Below are 20,804 nucleotides of genomic sequence, written 5' to 3'. Positions count from 1 at the left end.
TCATGCTGAAAGGAATGCATGAAGACTGCATATGTTGCACTGCAGAGTGCATGAAGCTCAAAAATTTAGTTAAAGGCAATCATAGGTTTGAAATTGTCAAGATCAGACAGGCCTTGACGCAGACAATTTATGATCTGTGGAGTGGTCTCCCTTCTAATCAACCAGTTGAGTCCAAGGTACTGTAAATTGAAGAAGGGGTTTAAAACTCATCACCCAGACACGTATATCTGGGTCATCCAAGCGTATAGGAAGACTCCTTTATGATAAATGTGAACAAGTTTTGAATGATGTCATTCTGACATCTGTCATTTTATTTAGTTTCATGCTCACCTTTGTATGGTTAGGTGATGTTACCTATTAGGAGCTACATGAGTTCACCAAAGAGGAAAGCGATCGTCCCTAATATTTCTAAATTTGTTTATTGAAAATATTTTTATCCGGCCTTTTTCCTTAAAAGGACTCAGGGCAGTTTACATCTTTAGATGGACAATATTTAAAAGCTAGAAACAGTAAGTATATAAATACTTTAAAAATAATTAAACAAGGATCATATTCAAAATGGTAAATATAATTAATACTAAAAATACATTTAAAAGCAATAGAGCACAACAACCCAATTTGAAAAACTCATATCAGACAGCCAGTCGCTAAAGAGAAGCCTGCCTGAAGAGAAAGGTCTCCACCTACTTGGGGAAAGACAGCAAAGAGGGAGCTAGCTTAGCTTCCTGTGGGAGAGAGTTCCAGAGTCTGGGAGCAGCAACAGAGAAGGCCTTCTCCTGTTTCCCCACCAAGTGTACCTGTGATCTTAATGCCCGGACAGGCTCATAGAGGGAGATGCAATCTTTAAATATAGCTTGGACCCAAGCTGTTTAGAGGTTTATAGGTTAAAATCAGCACTTTGAATTGTGCTCAGAAACGGATTAGCAGCCAGTGGAGCTGTTGTAACAGGGACGTTATATGTTCCCTGTAGCCAGCCTCAGTTAACAATCTGACTGTGGCATTTTGGACTCTCTGGAGTTTCTGAACATTTTCCAAAGGCAGACCCACATAGAGCGTGTTACGGTAATCCAGGCAAGATGCAACTAAGGCATGGGTCACTGTGGCCAAATCAGTTCAGACTGTTTCTTAAGAAACGGGCACAGCTGGTGACACTAGTTTTAACTTTGTAAAGGTGTTCCTGGACACTCTCAAAACCTGGGCATCCAGGCTCAGAGGCAAATCCAGGAACACCCCCAAAGCTGTGCACCCTAGGAGGAAGGAAGAATTTACAAGGAATGATGAAGGCTTCTGCCCATCTCTTCCCATCTTCTTCCTTTCTCTGTTCTTTCTCTTTCATGCCATTGTCATTCTGCAGTGCTTTTGTCATCAGAAGATGCCTTACAATTGTATTTTGTAATCAAGGTGATGGCAGTTGTGATCCACGTTATATTCCGTGTATTTTTACTGCCTTAACCATGGGTTCATAAGTGACCTGTTGTTTGTCAATACAATTCTAAGTTGCCATCGTATCTGGCTGATGTTTTCTGGTGGACATTATTGATCCACTCCAGTGGGTGTTCGTGCATTTCCAAAGCTTTTTTGATTGTTGATGATGTGGCGGGCTTTTCTAATGAAAGCATGTCTAGTCACTACATGTAACATCCTATGTCTCATGCTGTAGTATCTTGTGTCTGGTATGTACTCAAAGAGAAAATATACAGGGAAATAAGTTGAAAGCAAAAGTAATATGTGGTAGAGGCCCTCCCTCCCACCCTGTATCTGTGAACATTTTTACCTGTGCCAATCATGAGAAGTTATGTTTTTTGGCCATAACACCCATGGTCTGTATTCAGGCTTGCTGAGATGTTCTGTGGTTTATAATCTTATTTTCCCTATCTCTGGTGTATGCAATATACAATAATAAATATCAAGAAGAAAACTAGAAGAATAGAATGAAATGCTGTAGAAATATTGCTGCTGGAATGTTTACGTGACATTTTGAAGACCCGAGCAAGCTTACCAGACATCACATTTTTTCCCATAAAGCTGTTAAAAATGCTTTTGAAAATTAAATTTTGAATGATAGAAGCGTGGTTATTTAAAAGTAAAAAGGAATAAGTAGAAAGAATACGGTAAAATTGGCAAAATATGCATAAGACTGTTCAGGCATTGTAACTGAAACACCAAGTGAAAAATAAACTGGATAAAAGAGAGATCATCGATGAAATTTTATAGATTTTCCACAGAGGAATGAGAAATAAACAAGAAATATTAATGCAATTATAATAGGCCTGTCGAAGAGATGAAGCATTGATCATGATGAAATTCACATAACATGGTATTGGCTAGCTAAGTACAACATAAAAAGAAGGCCATTGTTTTGTTCCAGCAGGTATAGCCTACAGCTGTGGAAGCAATTGCAGGCACATTTAGACAGGAAAAAATGGAAGACGCTGGTACGGGTGTTTTCTTTTTAAGGAGGAACAAAAGAAAATTGTGATGGCCCAGTTCTGGCTTTTGTTGTGTGCAAAGTGCCAATATTGACCACTCTCCAAAATAATTGTCACTCATCTAACATGAAAAAAAAGTGTGTAAGATAGATTGAGCCACTATGCTAGTAGCCTTCTCCTTGGAATTAGTTTTAAAAAATCTCTTGAATTTCTGAAAGGGATCGAAACTGGGCCTAGGAAATGGGGCGTCTCAAGTCTTCTCCTTTGAAACCCTTGAACTCTCTGTTGTAACACTGCTTTCATTTTCATACTTTGACCCACCTGCTCCAGAGAAATGGGATGAACACCAATATTTACATCCACCCCAAAAGACATCTCTTGCTCTATTTTTCTTCTATGAACATTTACCTGGGAGTAAATCCTGTGGAATATAGTGAGAGTAGCTTCTGACCATACATGTATGGCATTGGTCTATAGGATATTAATCTCCATGCAAACACTATTCCAGCGATGTCACTTGGACATCCTTCAAAAGGATTCCAGAAAAGCTCCTATAATTATGAAGGGATTTTTATACTAGCCCTGCAATTCAAGTTGACCAACATGGTCTCCTCTCTTTGTTGACGCCATGCAGTCAGTCACTCTGCTGACTTTTAACAAACCAGGAGTCCCACAACCAATAGGTGATTTAGCCTGGAAGTGAAGGACTACCAGCTTAACTCCAGACTGTACTGCATGACTCAGGCAACTGGGGAAATGGGAATTCCTCATTAGGTACTCCAGCCAAATCCCAGACTGAAAAATAGAAGGATAGTATTATATGTAGGGGAGAGGAAGAAGCTGAGCAGAAAGACAACATGGAATACAATAAGATATATTTTTAAAATACAGTGGACCCTCGACTTACAGACGGCTCGACTTACAGACTTTTCGAGTTACAGACTTCTCTGGCTGCAAAATTTAGATTCGACTTGCAGCCGGAGAATCAACTTACAGACCAGAAAAAACCCAAAATGGAACAAAAATAGAATAAAAACCGCCGGTTATGGGATTAATCGGTTTTCAATGCATTGTAGGTCAATGGAGATTCGATTTACAGACTTTTCGACTTGCAGACACCATTCCAATACGGATTAATTCCATAAGTAGAGGGTCCACTGTATATCCGTACTCTACTTTGTTAGTGTCACACACACCCAGTTCCCCTGTTTGTTTTTCTACATGCCCAGGTTCCCTTTCCGGCATGACATATATTTTTCACCCTTTTTTGCTGCCACCAGAGGATATGTTCCTCTCTGTACCAATTACAACTATTAGATCAATGTTGTCCAATGTAACAATGTTTATTTATGGGTTTGTAGGTAAATCATATAAAGAAAATCATGGATGGTATTTTATTATTCATTCAATAAACATTGCTTTGATTACATTTATGTTTGCTTATGTAGATTCACTTTAATCATATATTCAACTATTTATTTATTTCTTAGCACTTTTAACTCTTTCCAATCTTAACCACATAAATTTTCCAAGGCTTATCCTATTCCTATCTTTTCAGTCTCTTTCTCTATATCTTTGTTACTCTTTCTCTCTAACACAGCCACAGCCCTAACTGCCTAAACTGTCTTTAACTGTCTTTCTTTCTCGTTTTATTTCCCTGGTTCTGCCCCTTCTGTCAAGTCATTGGTTCCCACAGCAGAGTTCTGACCTGACTGACAGGAGTGTTCTGACAGCTGTCTGTCACAGTTAGTATTAAGCTAGTCTCAGGCTAGGATTTGCACCCTTGTGGAATCTCATCAGATGAAGACAATGAAATACAACAACAACAACTTTCTTTATCCTATATTGTCAGAGAGGTATGAACAGGAATATGAAAGCCAGTCAGTCAGCAGATAGCAAGGACGATCTGATTCTCCCTGAACTAGGCATATGATGGGATAGGAAAGATGAGAAATAGAAATATTTCCCCTTTTTCCTCCCTACGGATCATCGAGTCCAGCCCCTGTCATGGAACTTGATACATTACCCATTAGGTGGGCTGACACTGTACAAATGCTGTTTAGTCAACTCACATCCACAGTAAAGGCAATACTTTTGTCTTTGGTGAGTCTGTAAGCAAGGAACACTAGTGAAATTGAATATGACAATAACAAGCAATTGAGATAATAATCTCCTGATGAGAACTGCATGGCTATGTGAATCTTCATGATCTTCTACAAAGAAGAGGCAGATCCTTGAGCAGCAGCAGAGGCAACTCATCCTCTGATGCTTCTCTGACTCAGTCCATTCACTTTCTTTGGAAGCTTGAGATGTTTCTTACCTGTCTTGAAAATTTTTTCTCAAATGGCGCAGCTGGATGGTACAAGCGTAAGTAAAATAAAAAACAACAACAAAGGTAATAGTCAGCCAGGACAACACTTTTAAAATGCCTGCATAAATATTTCAGTTTTAATCTGTTTCCAAAATGATCATGTAACATTACAGTAGGAAGGGCATTCCAGTAATGGGGACCCCCCCCGGCCCCAAAGAAAAAGTCATGTATGTTGTTCCCCTACAAACTTCACTTGCCACAGACAGGAATCCAATGGAGAATCTCCTGTGTCTATCCGAAGAGACATGCCTTCAAGTGTTTTGGTCTCATTTGGGGCTTTAAAGGCAAACATCAGCACTGTGAACTGAGAATGAAAATAGTTGAGTTAGGATTAGAGTTAACTGGCTCAGCCAGTTAAACTTCCAGAAGCCATGCTCTGCACTGTTTCAATCTTCAAGAACATCCCCTGAATATAGTAGTACATTGTAGCAATCAGTTTTGAGTTGTTGCCAAAGGAGGGGGATCACCAGGGACAGACTGTTCTGGTCCATGAACAGTCAGGGCTGGCAAACTGGTCCTAGGTACCGCCCCCCCCGTACAACTTCATCTGACCACAGGGTAAGCCAGCTGACTGTCTTCAGGATGTTTATAGCACTTCACTCCAAACCTTTACTGACCTCATACAGGGGTATCATATATGTAGATGGTAAAAAGCATGGGAGATAAGCTAGACTGTAGCATAACTGCTGTGGATCAAATAAAAACCCACTAGTTACATTCTGAAATTAAAGGTAGGAGCATCAATGCCTGTGTCAACATGTCCTCTGCTGTCAATCCTCAAAATCTTTCCAGCAAATACAGTGGTGCCCCGCATAGCGACGTTAATCCGTTCCGGATTAATTGTCCTACCCGGAAACATCGCAATGCGTTCCTATGGGGCGAAAACTCACCGTTATGCGAAGATCCTCCATAGCGCCGCCATTTTCGCCGCCTCGATAAGCGAGGAAATCGCGCAAAAATGGTTGCGGCAGCCATTTTGGGCACCCGGCGGCCATTTTGGAACCGCCAATCAGCTGTTCCGCAAACATCGCAATGCGAAGATCGGTAAGCGAAACGCTTACCGATCATCGCAATGCAATGTTTAGGCTATGAAAACATCGCAATGCGATCGCATTAGCGATCCCAAAAAATAGATCGCTATGCGGATTCGTCGTTAAACGGTGCGCTTGTTATGCGAGGCACCACTGTACTAAGGTGTTGATGGCATCGAAAGCCAGTGGACTTCTATGAAAACAAATGATATCAGAAGCCAGTGAGATCATTTTTAAGGGTATATTCTCCTGTCCTTAAAAGGGACTTCATGGCGCTGTGGGCTAAACTGCAGAAGCCTGTGCTGCAGGGTCAGAAGACCAGCAGTCATAAGATCGAATCCACACGACGGAATGAGCTCCCGTCACTTCATCCCAGCTCTTCGCCAGCCTAGCAGTTCGAAAGCATGTAAATGCGAGTAGATAAATAGGTACCATCTCAGTGAGAAGGTAAAACGGTGTTCCCTAGTCACGCTGGTCACGTGACAACGAAAACTGTTTTCGGACAAACGCTGGCTCTACGGCTTGAAAAGGGGATGAGCACTGCCCCTAAAGTCGGACACGATTGGACTGAAAATGTCAAGGGGAACCTTTACCTTTATCTCCTGTCCTTGCCCATTAGAGATGTTCATCAGGTCACCCAAAAGTTGCAATGCAGATTGTAAAAGCATCTGGAGTTGAACCTATGCCACTCTTTCAAACATCCTGCCAAATAGGATGTTTATATTCACAAAGGCTTTCACAGCCGGAATCTAATAGTTGTTCTGGGTTTTTCGGGCTCTTTGGCCATGTTCTGAAGGTTGTTCTTCCTGACGTTTCGCCAGTCTCTGTGGCCAGCATCTTCAGAGGACAGCAACCTGTACTCTGATAGGATGTTCTTAGACATTTAGTGACCAGCAGTACAATCTCCCAGGTGCAAAGAGGAGTTCTTTATGAAGCCCATAATCTTCGAATCTATATGTCTCTCTAATATCACACACACATATGTGTATCAGTGGAAAACAGATTGTTTGAAACTTTCCTCAGGTAAGTGTTTGTGACTGCCATCAACATGCTTTTTTAAAACAGTGGTTCTTAACCTTTGTTACTCGGATGCTTTTGAAGTGCAACTCCCAGAAACCCCAGTCAGGACAGCTGGTGGTGAAGGCTTCTGGGAGTTGCAGTCCAAAACTCCTGAGTAACCCAAGGTTAAGAACCAGTGTTTTAAAAGATCATGTTGTAACTAATTATATACTTGATAATGTTGGAACCCATATTGATCATCCTCTGCTGTCAAAATTTGAATATTGATGGCCAAAATTCTGTTGCTTGGTGTAGTAAATTTCACTATTGAAACAAATCTATGGGAATTTGGTGAGTCAACCCCTATGTAATTTCCATTGATTCAAATGCACCTACGCTAACTGCAACCTACTGTGCCAAAGTAAATCACAGTTAGAGTAGACCCATTTGAATCAATGAATCTTACAGAGGAGTTTACTCACTAAATCCACACTGAGTCAATGGATCTACTGTAGTGCTATATACTAAGATGAGCAATATGATTTTAGCCAGTAAGTGGCATGCAGCCCATTCTTATCTCATTGGTGCCTCTGTGGTGTTTTTATTCTGTACTAACAGAATCAGGTAAATACTCTACACAGTGCATGTTTCATCAGCAAGCAGTGATGGCTGAGTTTTCAGCATTCCATACTTTCAAACATTTATTTGCAAGTAGAAACTTAATTATTTCTTTCTTCTGAATGAAACCTGAGATTTTCAGAATTCTGTATCCAGTTTTGTAATTCGGAACATCTTTGTGCTTTTTTGAATAATTGCATAGTCATAGGGTCTTGCTTATGACTTAAAGAATACTCTGTTTTATTCTAAAATGACATTAACAAATCAGCAGTTCAAGCCAATATATTTTCCCTTAGCAGCACCTGGAGAAATTAATTAATGATTGAAATCTCTTGTGTAGTTACACAAACAGTGTTGACTTTTAGAGGCAAATTGCTCAAAATTAAGAAATCAACGTAGACATGATCACTTGTACATTTACAATTCAGAATGCAACAGGTAATGTCCATGATGATAACTTAATGCAATTTCACTCCAAACATTGTGATTTTTGTGTTATGCCAGCGTAACAAGGCAAAAGGATTCAGGCCAATGTATTTGACTAGTACCAATATTCAAATCTTAATGAGTAAATCAGACATTTGAATGCATTTGCTATATAATAGCATTTAGGCTGGATTTACATGTTAGAAAAATGCCACATCAAAATGGATTAAGAGACTTGGCAGTGAAGATAAGTTAATATAGGGTAAAACATACAAAAAACCAGACCTGACTGCAGTGGAGAAGGGAAAAAATGAACCATAGCCATTTTAATCCAGAGTGGGGAAACATCATGTGAAACAGCAGCTGTGATTGCTGATTGAAGAAGGTTTAAAGTGAATGTGTAGATCTTGCCTTAGGTATGAACTCCTGCTGAAGGAAAGCAAAACAGTAGGCTCTCAAAGGAGCATGAGAGACAAGAAACCCTAGTGGTGTGTAAGGCTTCATCACAGCCCTTTAAATGTGTGGTATGTACATTCACCTGAAGTCCAATATCGTGTAATTGTAGAAAGCTGCAACGTCTAATCTGACATGCTTCATATTGGTAAAGTACCCCATGACCTTTCCAAGCTATTTTCTTCAAGCGATGTATATTGAGCCATCATCCTAAACAGCTTGTTGTTCTCAAATAACAACTTGAGTTCTCTGAATAAAACCCCCATTTCTAAGCTAAAAATGCATGGGATTTTTGTATTTTTTTTTCCTTCAGAGTTACAGTTTTTGCAGTCGCTCCTGGAATAGTCTTACTTCTGTCAGTGGTGCACGTCTAAAGTAAAAAAAATGTTGAATAGCTGTTCCACAAAGTAAAAGAAGAGAAAAACTGCTTAGTAATAGGCATGGGGTCACGAAGAGTCGGACACGACTAAACGACTAAACAACAACAATAGGCATGTGGATAGGAAACAGTTCAGGGATATACATTCGCATTCCAGGTGGGACAGATAGGAGTGAACCTCAGACACATCCCTGTGATGTCTTTGTGCAGTCCAGCCAGGGCAAGGGGCCAGAAAAGATGGCGAAGAAGGCACTTTTCTCCCCAAGAGCCAATGTGCCAGAGAAGTACAAGGAAGACATCAGCACTCAAACAGGCTCTGTCAGCTTTTGTGGCTGGGAAGGAGATTGGTGAAGAGCACCAGACATTGCTTTGCATATCCACACCAAGCAACTCCATCTTATTCAAGGAAGGGCTTACCCCCCAGCCCCAATTCCCATCAAATTTCTCCCGTGCAAAGCAGCATGTGATACTGCTATGTGACACTCTTTCAGAAGCAGGTGACACTGAAACCACCTCTGCCCTGCAGCTACACTTGCCAGAATGAGCAGTGATGACAGGTTAGCAATCCGTGTTAGGAACATGCAGGCAAAAACTGGAACTCCCAAGAAGTCAGTAATCTGGAAGCATTTTCCACAATGTGCAACAGATGCTCACCTTGCTGAGCGCATGCACTGTAAGGAGGTGGCCAAGCATGCGCAGGCCTCCGGAGGAGAGCAGCAGGGATGGACCCAGCGCCGGGAGGCTGAGCCGGACCATCCAGGCTGGGCTCAGCCTCCCGGCGCAGGGTCCCCACTGCCGCCACCCCCCGCCGCTGCATTCGTTTTCCTAACCGTTGGGGCAAAAGAGAACTACAAAAAAGTAGCCTCTTCGCCACCAACGTTTTGAATTTCCTGCCTTTTTCCCTTGCCTTTTTTCATTCGCAAGTGGAAGCTCCGTTCGCAAGTGGCAGCAAAAGTTTGCAACCAGAGCTGTTCATAAGCCAAAATGTTTGTAGGTAGGGGCGTTCGAAAGTCGAGGCACCACTGTATCTAGAAATTCCAAGTTTTTAGAATTGCAAATCTTAAGGAGTGTCATTTTTAATTCCAAATCTGAATTTTGAAGCTCGTGCACATTCCTAGAATAGTTCATTTGGAGTCCTGTGGAGGAATCTCTAGTGCAACAGTGCTTGACTGTGTAAAATTGACAGCTTCAGTGGTACTCAGGAGTATAAACTGCAAAAATCATGCACTGGACTGTCTGACATATAAGACCCTCAGTAAGCACAGTTGTGTAACTGCAGAGCAAATGCACAGAATTCTTCTTTGTCGTCTTCTTCCTCTGCTCTGTTTGTTCAGTTCCAGTGAGTAAATAAGGTTGTCAGGCAAGAGCTCTTATTATATTAATCCTCCGGAAAGATGGTAGTGCAAGCCAATCAGGGGGAAGATAAACCTGTCAATAGTAATGATTCTTTATTTCTGTATCAGTAGGATGCCACATTTCTTAAGATGTTTCACACGAAATGGCGTCAGCTGCTTAAGGTGCCCAGAACCCCTCACTTGATGATAATGTCTCAGCATTAAACATTCTGCCTTGGGTGACCCTCCTAGGAGTCCAGATTTGTAACAGAGTCTAGCCTCCTGGTAACACTACTCTCATCTTGCTGCCACCCTCAAACCCCCAACCACATTAAGGAGTCCCTCCAACCAGGAGCCTGTGTAAGTAGTCTGTGTAAAGTTAATGAGTGAAATTCTTACTCTTCTGGTGCCGGTGAAGTTATGTCAGTGGGAACCATAGGAAGGTGTATCTTTGAGACCTTCGGAATGCAGATATTACTGCAATCGTTTCTACTCCTTCAGTTATTCAACAGATGTTTGATGGCAAAAAAGAAGCCTTCAGAAACAGTTGCTAATGAACAGACTCATGTGATTTTTAACCAAGCCAAACATAAGGGCCTTTATCTGCATCTCTAAACAGAAACCCCATAGTGAGGTATCTAAAGTACTGAACTTTCTGTGTGATCATTTCTCTTAAAAGCACTCCATGTAGAAAAGAAACAGTGAGACACTGCATCAATTCTGTTGTCTTTCTCATCCACCCCCATGCCTGAATCCCTGTCTTTATTGATGTTTGCACCCTTATTTGCAGTTGACGTTTTAGTTGTTGCCATGTGGGAGGCATTCCCTGACAGCAGGATCTATAAATTGCACTCTCAAAGGAAGGACTGTTTTTGTTGATAAACACTGATCAGATTATAACTTTTCAGATACTGTATATACGCATGTGATAAATAAACATGAAAATGTTTGCCCTGAAAGATCTCTAAAGCAGTTGGAACTGCAAACATTTTACATGGATCTTAATATTCCCCAGCTTAGATAATTAGATGGGATACATCTATTTTTGTGATTTAAAAAAATGGACAAACGCACACATACTAAAAAGGTGGGCAGGGAAGGAAGAGAGAGAGAGACCAGACTGGGTGGGACTAACGGGTTTTTAACAGTGGTACGAACTGAATGTATATTAAGGTGGAAAGAAAGAGAGGGACGAGCATGAAATAATTCAGGCTCAGGATGGGACTACTGAGCATGCCTTCATGCACACACACTTTTTCTTGTTCCATCCAGAAACTGAATGGGCAGGGTGGTCTCTCCTCTTTGTTGTGAGATCTTTCTTTCATCTTTCCTTCAGCAACCCTTGGAGGATTAAGCCTTTTACATTTTTTTAAAAAATCTATTCACTAATTGCTTGTATGCTAGGGCTTGTCACATTACAGAATTAAAAAGAAAAAGATATACTCAGTCTTTACTTTTATCTAACCTAAAAGCTTCTGTTCAAACCCACTTTTGCTTGTTTACAGCTCTTTCAAATTTCTTGGGATTACTTGCATCTGAAGAATGTCTCTCTACACCCACCCACCCACCCCCACCCACCCCCACCCCAGTCTTGGAGCTCGCTTCCTAAGTATCCTGCATGGTGGAATAACTAAGGGAACTCCATTAATTATCATTTAAAGGACTGTTGATAGACCATGTGCTTCCAGTTCAGCTTCGCCACCCACCCCAGCCCCAACTGTGCTTGTGGCCAAACCAGCTTCTTGGTTAGAAATCTTAAGGTTGAACTAGATTTGGAAATAGCCCAACAAAGGTGGGAAAAGCTGTGTAGCCCTGGTGCGTGGTAGAAAAGCAAGACTACACCTCAGATAAAGATCATGAACGAAGGCTACCTTTCAACCCATATGGGTCTTCATCGAGAGCAGTACTACTTAACTTTGGATGGTGCAATAAAAATTCAAGTGTTCCAGAAATTGTAGATGGCTGTGCCAGTTTCAAAATGAGGGCTACAAAGTGGCAGTCTTCTTTCTGGTGATTTTGGGACAGCTCAGTCAAGATGGCCAGAGGTGTAATTAAAAAACAGCACTCCTGGCTTGACTTGGAAGCCCTGATTTTGAAATTGGCATAGGCATTTAACCGTGATTTTTGGAATTCTTGTATTTCCCCCTCCCCCCGTCCCTCGCACCATCCAATGAGAGGTGGTGCCCTGCCTGATAAAGGCCCAGTGAGGTGAAATCTCAAATTTGTTTGTGGCTTTGAGTGGTGGTAAGACAGATAGCACCTACTCTTGCCTTTGTAGATTCAGTAGCTTGGTTCAAACCTGATAGAGCAGTGGTCTCCAACCTTGGGCCTCCAGATGTTCTTGGACTACAACTCCCAGATGTTGTAGTCCAAGAGCCACCTCTGATGACCAGGGTTTCTGGGAGTTGGTCCAAGAACATCTGGAGGCCCAAGGTTGGGGAACACTGTGATAGAGGACCCAAAAAGATACTATGTAGTCCTTGCAACCCACACCAAACTTCTTTTCACTACCTTTTAACCAAACAAGAGGCCAATGAAGACACAGCAGTTTTTTAAAAAAATGTATAGATGTGTATGCATAGGAGAAAATTTAGAAATACTTCTTGCCATAATGGGGAAGAGCAGGACTTTGTCATCCACAGTCCTAACTTTTGGTGAGCAATTTCAAGTGCCCTGCCTTTCTTACTTCATTTGGTTCTTCATGTTTAAACTGGGCTTGGGAGAAGCAGCTGCCAGACATTAAATGGTTGTTTGCTCACTTTCCTCTGAATAGAATAATGTTCTCTTAAAGACAGGACACTTGGCCACTACCCCTGCCCCCTTACTCCATCCTCCAAACTAGTTTGTCTGCATAATAAGTGTGGGATGTCGTTGTGTGACTTTTGGTACCTGTACTGCCTAGAGACTCTTGTGATATAACTATTTGTTTACATTGTGAGTCCCCTCTGTAATATATCACCTTTAGATATTCATAAACAGCCCAACTAGAATTGATTGGCTGTCTCTCTAGGTAAAGGTAAAGGTTCCCCTTGACAATTTTTGTCCAGTCGTGTTCGACCCTAGGGGGCGGTGCTTATCCCCATTTCCAAGCCATAGAGCCAGTGTTTGTCCGAAGACAATCTTCCGTGGTCACATGGCCAGTGCGACTTAGACACGGAATGCTGTTACCTTCCCGCCGAGGTGGTCCCTATTTATCTACTCGCATTTGCATGCTTTCGAACCACTAGGTTGGCGGGAGTCTTTCTAGGTACTGAAGTGCAAATATCAGTAAAGTCAAGATCAGCTTCTCGTATCACATTGAGCTCTGGTGCAGGCAGATGTTCTGCCTTCCTGCTCTGGAGTTCCCCTTTGCCCTGAAGTCTCTCATGTCAGAAGCAACCCAAGCCCTCCTTGGTGTCCAGAAGTTCTATGCACAATAGGATCTCCTACGTTCTTCCAGTGAGCTTCTCTGTGTGCCAAGAACTTTGAAGGACAGGATCAGCAGCAACCACAAATAATGGTGTTTGTTTAATAAGCCACTCCATACTTTGTGGGCCTCTTCATGGGACAGTCACACATTGCCTCCATTTTCCCAGCATCTAGCAATGAAATTATTATCTCTCATGCCAGTGTGTAGTCCAGCCATCCACATGATAGGCAATAAAGCCAGGTTACCCACCAATGTACACTGTATACCACTGGTTCTTAACCTTTGTTACTCAGATGTTTTTGGACTGCCCCAGAAGTCTTCACCATCAGCTCTGCTGGCTGAAGTTTCTGGGAGTTGAAGTTCAAAAACACCTGAGTAACAAAGGTTAAGAACCACTGCTGTATACTGAATAGCCAAGCAAAGCTTTTTGTTATACTGTCCCCTGAGATATGTATATATAGCGTTATAGTATATGGCCTGCAAAATAACTTTGCTTGATTGATTGGAAGATTTCCTTCAGCCCTCTAACTTCACATGCATTGTTAGTGAAAGATCCTTCCTTATAATAATTATAATTATAATAATTAAAAAATATAATTATAATTTAGTAAATCCTGTTGTACGTCTACTGGTTGCAAGTGTTGTTTGACCTTTGTCTTCATTTATTTCTGTTTCAGTTCATTTTCTTTGAACATCTTTTTTTACTGTAGTCATTTTCCTTCCCTTTTCCCCGAAATCCATTTTTGTTCTAATTTGTCATCCAGCTGCTACTTTACTCGTAGTTATTTACTTATTTATTTATTTGGCTACAAAAATCTGATGGTTTAACAACCTTTATTATTCTCTTATCATCCTTTTCTGTACATCCCTTATACCTATTTGCTTCCAGGAACCTCTTCTGACTTCAATAATGGTGGGTAAATCCTGGCTTTTTAATTGGCAGCTTTCCAGTGCTTTAATCCCTCTCTTGCTTTTCATTCTCTGCTTCCTCTATACTAGGCTCATCTTGCTGCTGTGATCTTTTTCCCTTGCTTTAATTATGGAGTGAAGCAGATGAACATTTAAGTTTCATATTATTAATAGTGCCTTGTTTAAAGTTTTCAGTTGCAAAGCAAATGTTGAATCATCTGAATCTGGCCTGCTTTGAAATTATATCTGGGTGTGTTTTTACCATTCCTATTCCCAACAGATTACACCATGGCACTGATTAGCCACAGCTTTTTGTAATACCTCTTAAAGCTTTATCACAGTGGAATACTGCCAGTAATAGTCTTTAATTCACTTATATGTACCAATTCATCTTTGTCAGGCTTCTATTCATTTTTCCCCTCTCTTACTCTGTCCCTAGCCTCTATATAAAGAGGTATGACGTCCCCCACTTAAGTAGGGTGGGGAACACAGAAAACACCAGGAAATTGCTTCTGGTTGTTGGCTTTTTCAGGGAACCAAGTTAATTCTGCAGTTCATGTTTCCATATGATGATTGCATTTCTCACAGAGGAATCTGTTGGTGTATTTTGGAAAACCTTGGTTTGGGGAAGGATTTAGAGAAGGTGGCACGGGTTAAAAAATTCAGTTCAAATTCAGAACATATGGTAATTTTAATAGGCATCTATGATGAAATATGGACCTGCTGCAGAGATTCATTTTTTATAATCTTCAGTAATGCATGTTTGTGCAAGTATGGCTATGTATGGCAACATGAGCCAAAGTTTTGCAAATAATTGGATGGGGACTAGGTGTTTTTCTACTGTGAAATGTGGTGAATTTGTGAATGACAAGCTTGCTTGATATGTTCTGTTTAGCACTGGAGCATGATTAGAAAGCATCAAGTGTCTCCTCAGATTTTAGCTGGCATTTGTGTTACCTGTGTCAGTTGTTTGTTATTTACCGTTTCTCCGAAAATAAGACCTAATCTGAAAATAAGCCCTAATAGGATTTTTCAGGATGCTTGTAATATAAGCCCTACCCCAAAAAAGAAGCCCCAATTAAGTGAAACCCCACCCTCCACCATTGTGCAGCAACCAGAAGATGACATGACTATAAAATAAAACATCCCCTGAAAATATGCCCTAATGTGTTTTTTGAAGCAAAAATTAATATAAGACCCTGTCTTATTTTCGGGGAAACACAGTAATACAACTAGTTATTACTCTTCTTTAAAGTTGGTTCAATTCACTGTGCAGAATGTTGAAAGAGGTGTCTTATACAACTCATGTTTTGCCTCTAGGATTGGCGCAAAGCATCAGGAGTTACGGCAGAAGCAGATCCGGGGGTTTGTTGAGTATTCCACGGGCCCTCTGGGTCCCCCACCTGATATTGATGATGACGAGATGGACCCAAATTATGCACGTGTTAATCACTTCCGAGAAATGTATCCAGTTGCCAGCTCTTACAGGCCATCTTCTCCGCCTGTTCCAGACACGTTTGGGTGTGACAGCCCTCCAGCTCCTGTGGACAGGGACCACTTAGAAGGATTGTATGCAAGGATAAACAAGCCCTCCCATCAGCATGCTCCAGCTGAGAGGTAAAGCTTGTATCATGGAATCTGCTTAATGCATGTAGAAATTTGCTGTTGTTTCCAAAATTTGTTGTTGTTTCATTAAGTCGTGTCCGATTCTTCATGACCCCATGGACCAGAGCATGCCAGGCCCTCCTGTCTTCCACTGCCTCCCGGAATGGGGTCAAATTCATGCTGGTTGCTTCGATGACACTGCCCAACCATCTTGTCCTCTGTCATCCCCTTCTCTTCTTGCCTTCACACTTTCCTAACATCAGGGTCTTTTCCAGGGAGTCTTCTCTTCTCATGAGATGGCCAAAGTATTGGAGCCTCAGCTTCTGGAGCTGTCCTTCCAGTGAGCACTCAGGGTTGATTTCCTTCATGTAGAAATACTTCTAAGCAACACAATGTGTCATAGCAAGTGCAGATACCCAGTGTGGTGTAGTGGATAGAGTCATGGACTAGGATTCTGGAGGGCAGGGTTTGAATTCTTGCTCAGCCATGGAAACCCACTGGGGGAGTGGAATTGGTAAAAGCACTCCTGGAATTTCTCACTTACTTTGAAAGCCCCGTTTGGGTCCCTATAATTTGGTTATGACTTGACAGCATGTAACAACCATGTAACAAATGTATTATTATATTTTTAAGAGCATCCCCCTTAATCAAGTGACCTGCTGCTAGCATTTCATAGCAACATCATATCAATGCTTTGGACAGGGCCTACCAGTGCATGCACCACTGTCATCATAAACAGATGTTATGACATTGTTATAAGGATTATGGCATGACTGACAAATAAACCAACAGATGTGTTCAGAGTTGTGAGCCTGAACCTAGAGTTCAGGTTCTTTCAGTCCTAAATCATTTTCCCCCAACATGAAAAACGCTCTTAGTTACCCATTTTGCTTCCCCTCTCTATAATTTTACTCATAAGGGATGAGTGATTCTGAAGGATCAAGACTTTATATAGTTGCTTAAAATGAAGCAATACCTTTACTCTGCATTTGTAGCTGAAAACAGAAACCATATCTTGCAGGTAGAGGCACACCTCCACTTTTCAGACGTTGTATTTTGAGGTAAAAAGTGGTGCAGAGTGGAGTCTCTTTGACCTGTTTGAAAGAGGAATCACCACTTCTGGTGGCTTCTAAGAGTCACAATTCACATTTTAGCTTGCTAAGAAAAAGTGGGAGATAAAGGGAGGCAGCGGGCACAGAAACAACGTTGGGGTGTGGGGTGGAGCTCCTTGAGGCCTTATGACTTTGCTTTGCCCAGTCTTCTGTCAGCACAGCACAGACCTTGTTGTACAGCCTGGAAATCTTGTATGTTGGGTGCCATGATCACCCATTTGCTCCCAAAGCTTGTTGCTCATGCTGTGATTTACTAGGTATGCATACATTTTACATTTCCCCTGCTGTGTGATATGATGCACTTTCAGTTAAGTCGGAGAAAGACGGAGAATTGTGGCACTTTTATGCACACCGTAAAGTGTATCTTCACAAGACAGATTACCTTGCAGGGTCTTTCCAATAACCAAGCAGGGAGGAAGGAGCCATTTTTAATCCTTGCTGTCAAATGTCCTACTTGATAAATGTTAAGGAAATATAGTACAGAAAAAAAATTCCTGTGTGGGCTAGAAAGGAAAAAACACATTCTCGGGCACAGTTGCAGAGCCACCTCCTACGAGTCTGAAAGCTAACCTTTGGGAATACAAGGAAATTGCATTCCCTTGCAATCATCACACTTCTGGAAGACAGTGTGTAAAAGTCCAAGCAGGAGAGATCCTTAGACAAGGGCAATAGGAGAGTAAGTGAGAAGAGTTTGCTATTGAACCTTCTATGATTCAGGAATGATAATTTGGTTGTCAGCCCATTCACTTAATTCTATAGGGCATATTCCAATTTCTTCTTCTTGCCTACAGTGGGGTCTTGACTTGAGAACTTAATCCGTATTGGAAGGCGGTTCTCAAGTCAAAAAGTCTGTAGGTTAAGTCTCCATTGACATACAGTGCATTGAAAACCGATTAATCCCGTAACAGGCCGTTTTTGTTCCATTTTGTTTTTTTTCTGGTCTCTAACTCAATTCTCAGGCTGCAAGTCAAACCTAAATTTTGCGGCCAGAGAAGTCTGTAACTCAAAAAGTCTGTAAGTCAAGCCGTCTGTAAGTCAAGGGTCCACTGTAGTATGGTTAAAGGGGACGAGGATTCTGCAAGAACTTTTTTTGTTCTTCCTATAGACATATGGTGTATACCACCTTATGTTGGAACAGGACCACCTGGAGTAGACCTGTTCTTACAGAGCTAATTCCCCAAATTTGTTTATCACCAACCATTGTGGCTTCCTTTCTTTCGTCAACATGGAGTGTTAGATCAAGCCATTATCTTTCTCTCTCTCATGGCCATATGGTAGACTTTAGGGTTCTTGTCTAACAAGATAACATTTTGGGTGGGTGGGAGGGTATATTTGATTTGAGAGAAAGCAGATATTACATTTCAATTAAATAAATAACAGAGAGCCAGACCTTTCATTTGGGCAGCTTCTTTGATAAGAGTTCAACTTGTTCTGGCAAGCTGGAACCAACTTATAGGGACTCTATCAGGGCATTCAAAGTAAATGAGATATTTAAGAAGTGCTTCTACCAATTCCACTTCCCCAGTGAGCTTCCATAGCTGAATGGAGACTCTAATCCAGATCTTCTGAATCATAATCTGTCATTCTATCCACATCACTACACTGGTTGTCCTATGTAGCCCAAGCAAAGCAGAGGTATTTTCATGGAGTCTTGTAGTAGATTCAGGAGAAGTTGAAAAAAGAAATATTAGTTTTATTTTTGGCAGTTGATTGCCCATATGTCATTTGACAAGACTAACACAATGTGCATCTCGCCATGTCATTTTGGCTTTAAGCAGTTTTTCACACTGGCATAAACCTGATCAAGCGGTGTTTTAATCCATGAAAGCTTGATTATTGTACAATGATTTTTTTAGTGGTCTGTAAAGGTATTGCCTATTTTTGCATTTGTATATTGTTTCGTGTTGACCACACGGCTGCCCTGTGCTGTCTGATTTCACATGTCTAATCCACCTTGCTGGGTCGGTACCACTACCTCGTAGCTGAGATGTATTTAGCATCTGATGGAGCTTTATGAAGATATGTGTTTGTAGTGAACAGTAAAATTCTCAACAAATGATTCCTTTGGAAATGATGACTAGAGAGGAAGCTTTCTCTTCTTTTCCAGGAGAATTAAAACATAGGCAACACACATGGATAACTTTCCAATTATATAGCAATGGTAGCTGCACATGTAAAAGCTGCTATGTGTAGGCCTGGCTAAAATTCATCTGTGGTGGCTCTGCGTAAACTTTGATATATGCATGGACTGAAACATTTCCTTCATACAAATACACTATTGGACTGACAAGATCCATAGTATAATGGAAAAACCATTGCCTGTGGATGAAAATAGCCACCACAGTGGGTGATTTAGTGGTCTGTTTTGTGTTGATATTTTCTCAGAAGGTCTGCTATGAAATGTACTTTGTCCCTCAAATCGTGATAAAAAGGGGAAGTGAAGATATTTCATTAAACAAAACAAAATAATTTCACTTTTATGAAGATTAAACTGTTGCTGTTGTTGCTGCTGCTGCTGCTGTTGTTGTTGTTGTGTGCCATCTAATAGCCTCTGACTTACGGCAACCCTTTGACTGATTGATCTCCAAAATGTTTTGTCCTCAACTGCTCTTCTCAGCTCTTGTAGCCTCAAGTCTGTGAATTCCTTTAGAGAGCCTGTCCATCTCGTATTTGCTCTTCCTCTTTTCCTCCTGCCTTCTACCTTTCCCAGCATTATTGTCTTTTCTTGAGAATTATGCCTTCTCATGATGTGCTCAAAGCTGGACAAAAGCAGGTGGTGGTGGTTCAGTTTCCCAGATTTATGTAAAGTCTCTGCAGTGTTTTTTCCCTTTGTGAAGCTAAATACATACACCAGGAAAACAGGAAAGGACAAGCAGATTGTTCACAAGACACAAACAATCTATTGTAATGCTTCTGCTTGCAATAACAAGGCAATTATTAACAATAAAATAACTGCTATAGTAGTTATTTTACTTGCTGTTATTTTATAGGTTGTCCAAAGATCAGATCCACAAATATGCCAGTTCTCCCTGGAACCAAAAGAAACTTTACTATTCATTATACATTTTTATGTGTTTATGCTTAGAAATTTATTATTTTTATTACAGTGGGGTCTCGACTTACGAACGGCTCGACATACGAACGTTTCGATTTACGAACCGCTCTCATAGGAATATATGGACTCGACTTACGAACTTAGATTTGAGTTACGAACTCTTTTTTTCCTTTTTTTAAAGCTAAGTCATCTTAGGTCAAAAGGAAAAAAGAAAAAAATTATCCCCCTCTAGTGGCAGAAGGCAGAATAGCAGCTTCCCATTAGTTTCTATGGATGAAAAGAGCAGATACGGATTAAATGGTTTTCAATGCATTCCTATGGGAAATGCAGATTCGACTTAAGAACTTTTCGACCTGAGAACTGCCTTCCAATACCAATTAAGTTCGTAAGTCGAGACCCCACTGTATTATTTCTTTATTTAGCCCTTTTTCATCTAGTATGCAAGGGCAAACTGGGTCACAGTTTGCATCTCTGGTTTCCCCATTCTTTGTTCTCAGTCTCAATTTATTCTTCCTATTTCTTTTACGTTTAATTTTTTTTCAAGTTAATGTGTATTTTCCCACCTCTGACTCACAAACGGTGACACACAGTGTGAGGACTTGAGAAAGAATTTAAATGGTTTGCCTCCTCTAGTGCCCCACCAACAGGAACTTCGATTATCTCATCTTGGTGTT

General features: G+C 41.0%; 1 protein-coding gene across 2 annotated transcripts in view; it reads left to right on the top strand.

Moving 5' to 3' along the window:
• Nucleotides 1-20,804, top strand: part of PARD3B (par-3 family cell polarity regulator beta) — a 621,722-nt gene that overhangs the window by 437,913 nt on the left and 163,005 nt on the right. Inside the window, exon 20 of one of the 2 annotated variants that reach the window (XM_072978451.2) lies at nucleotides 15,679-15,975. The exons of the other annotated variant lie outside the window; for it this stretch is intronic. Coding sequence (XP_072834552.2) covers nucleotides 15,679-15,975 — 297 coding nt within the window. The remainder of the gene's footprint in view (nucleotides 1-15,678; nucleotides 15,976-20,804) is intronic. 2 annotated transcript variants of the gene reach the window in all.

The sequence above is a fragment of the Pogona vitticeps genome, chromosome 1 (genome assembly GCF_051106095.1).
Source record: "Pogona vitticeps strain Pit_001003342236 chromosome 1, PviZW2.1, whole genome shotgun sequence".
Taxonomy (NCBI): domain Eukaryota; kingdom Metazoa; phylum Chordata; class Lepidosauria; order Squamata; family Agamidae; genus Pogona; species Pogona vitticeps.
This window is presented reverse-complemented; position numbering and strand designations above follow the sequence as displayed.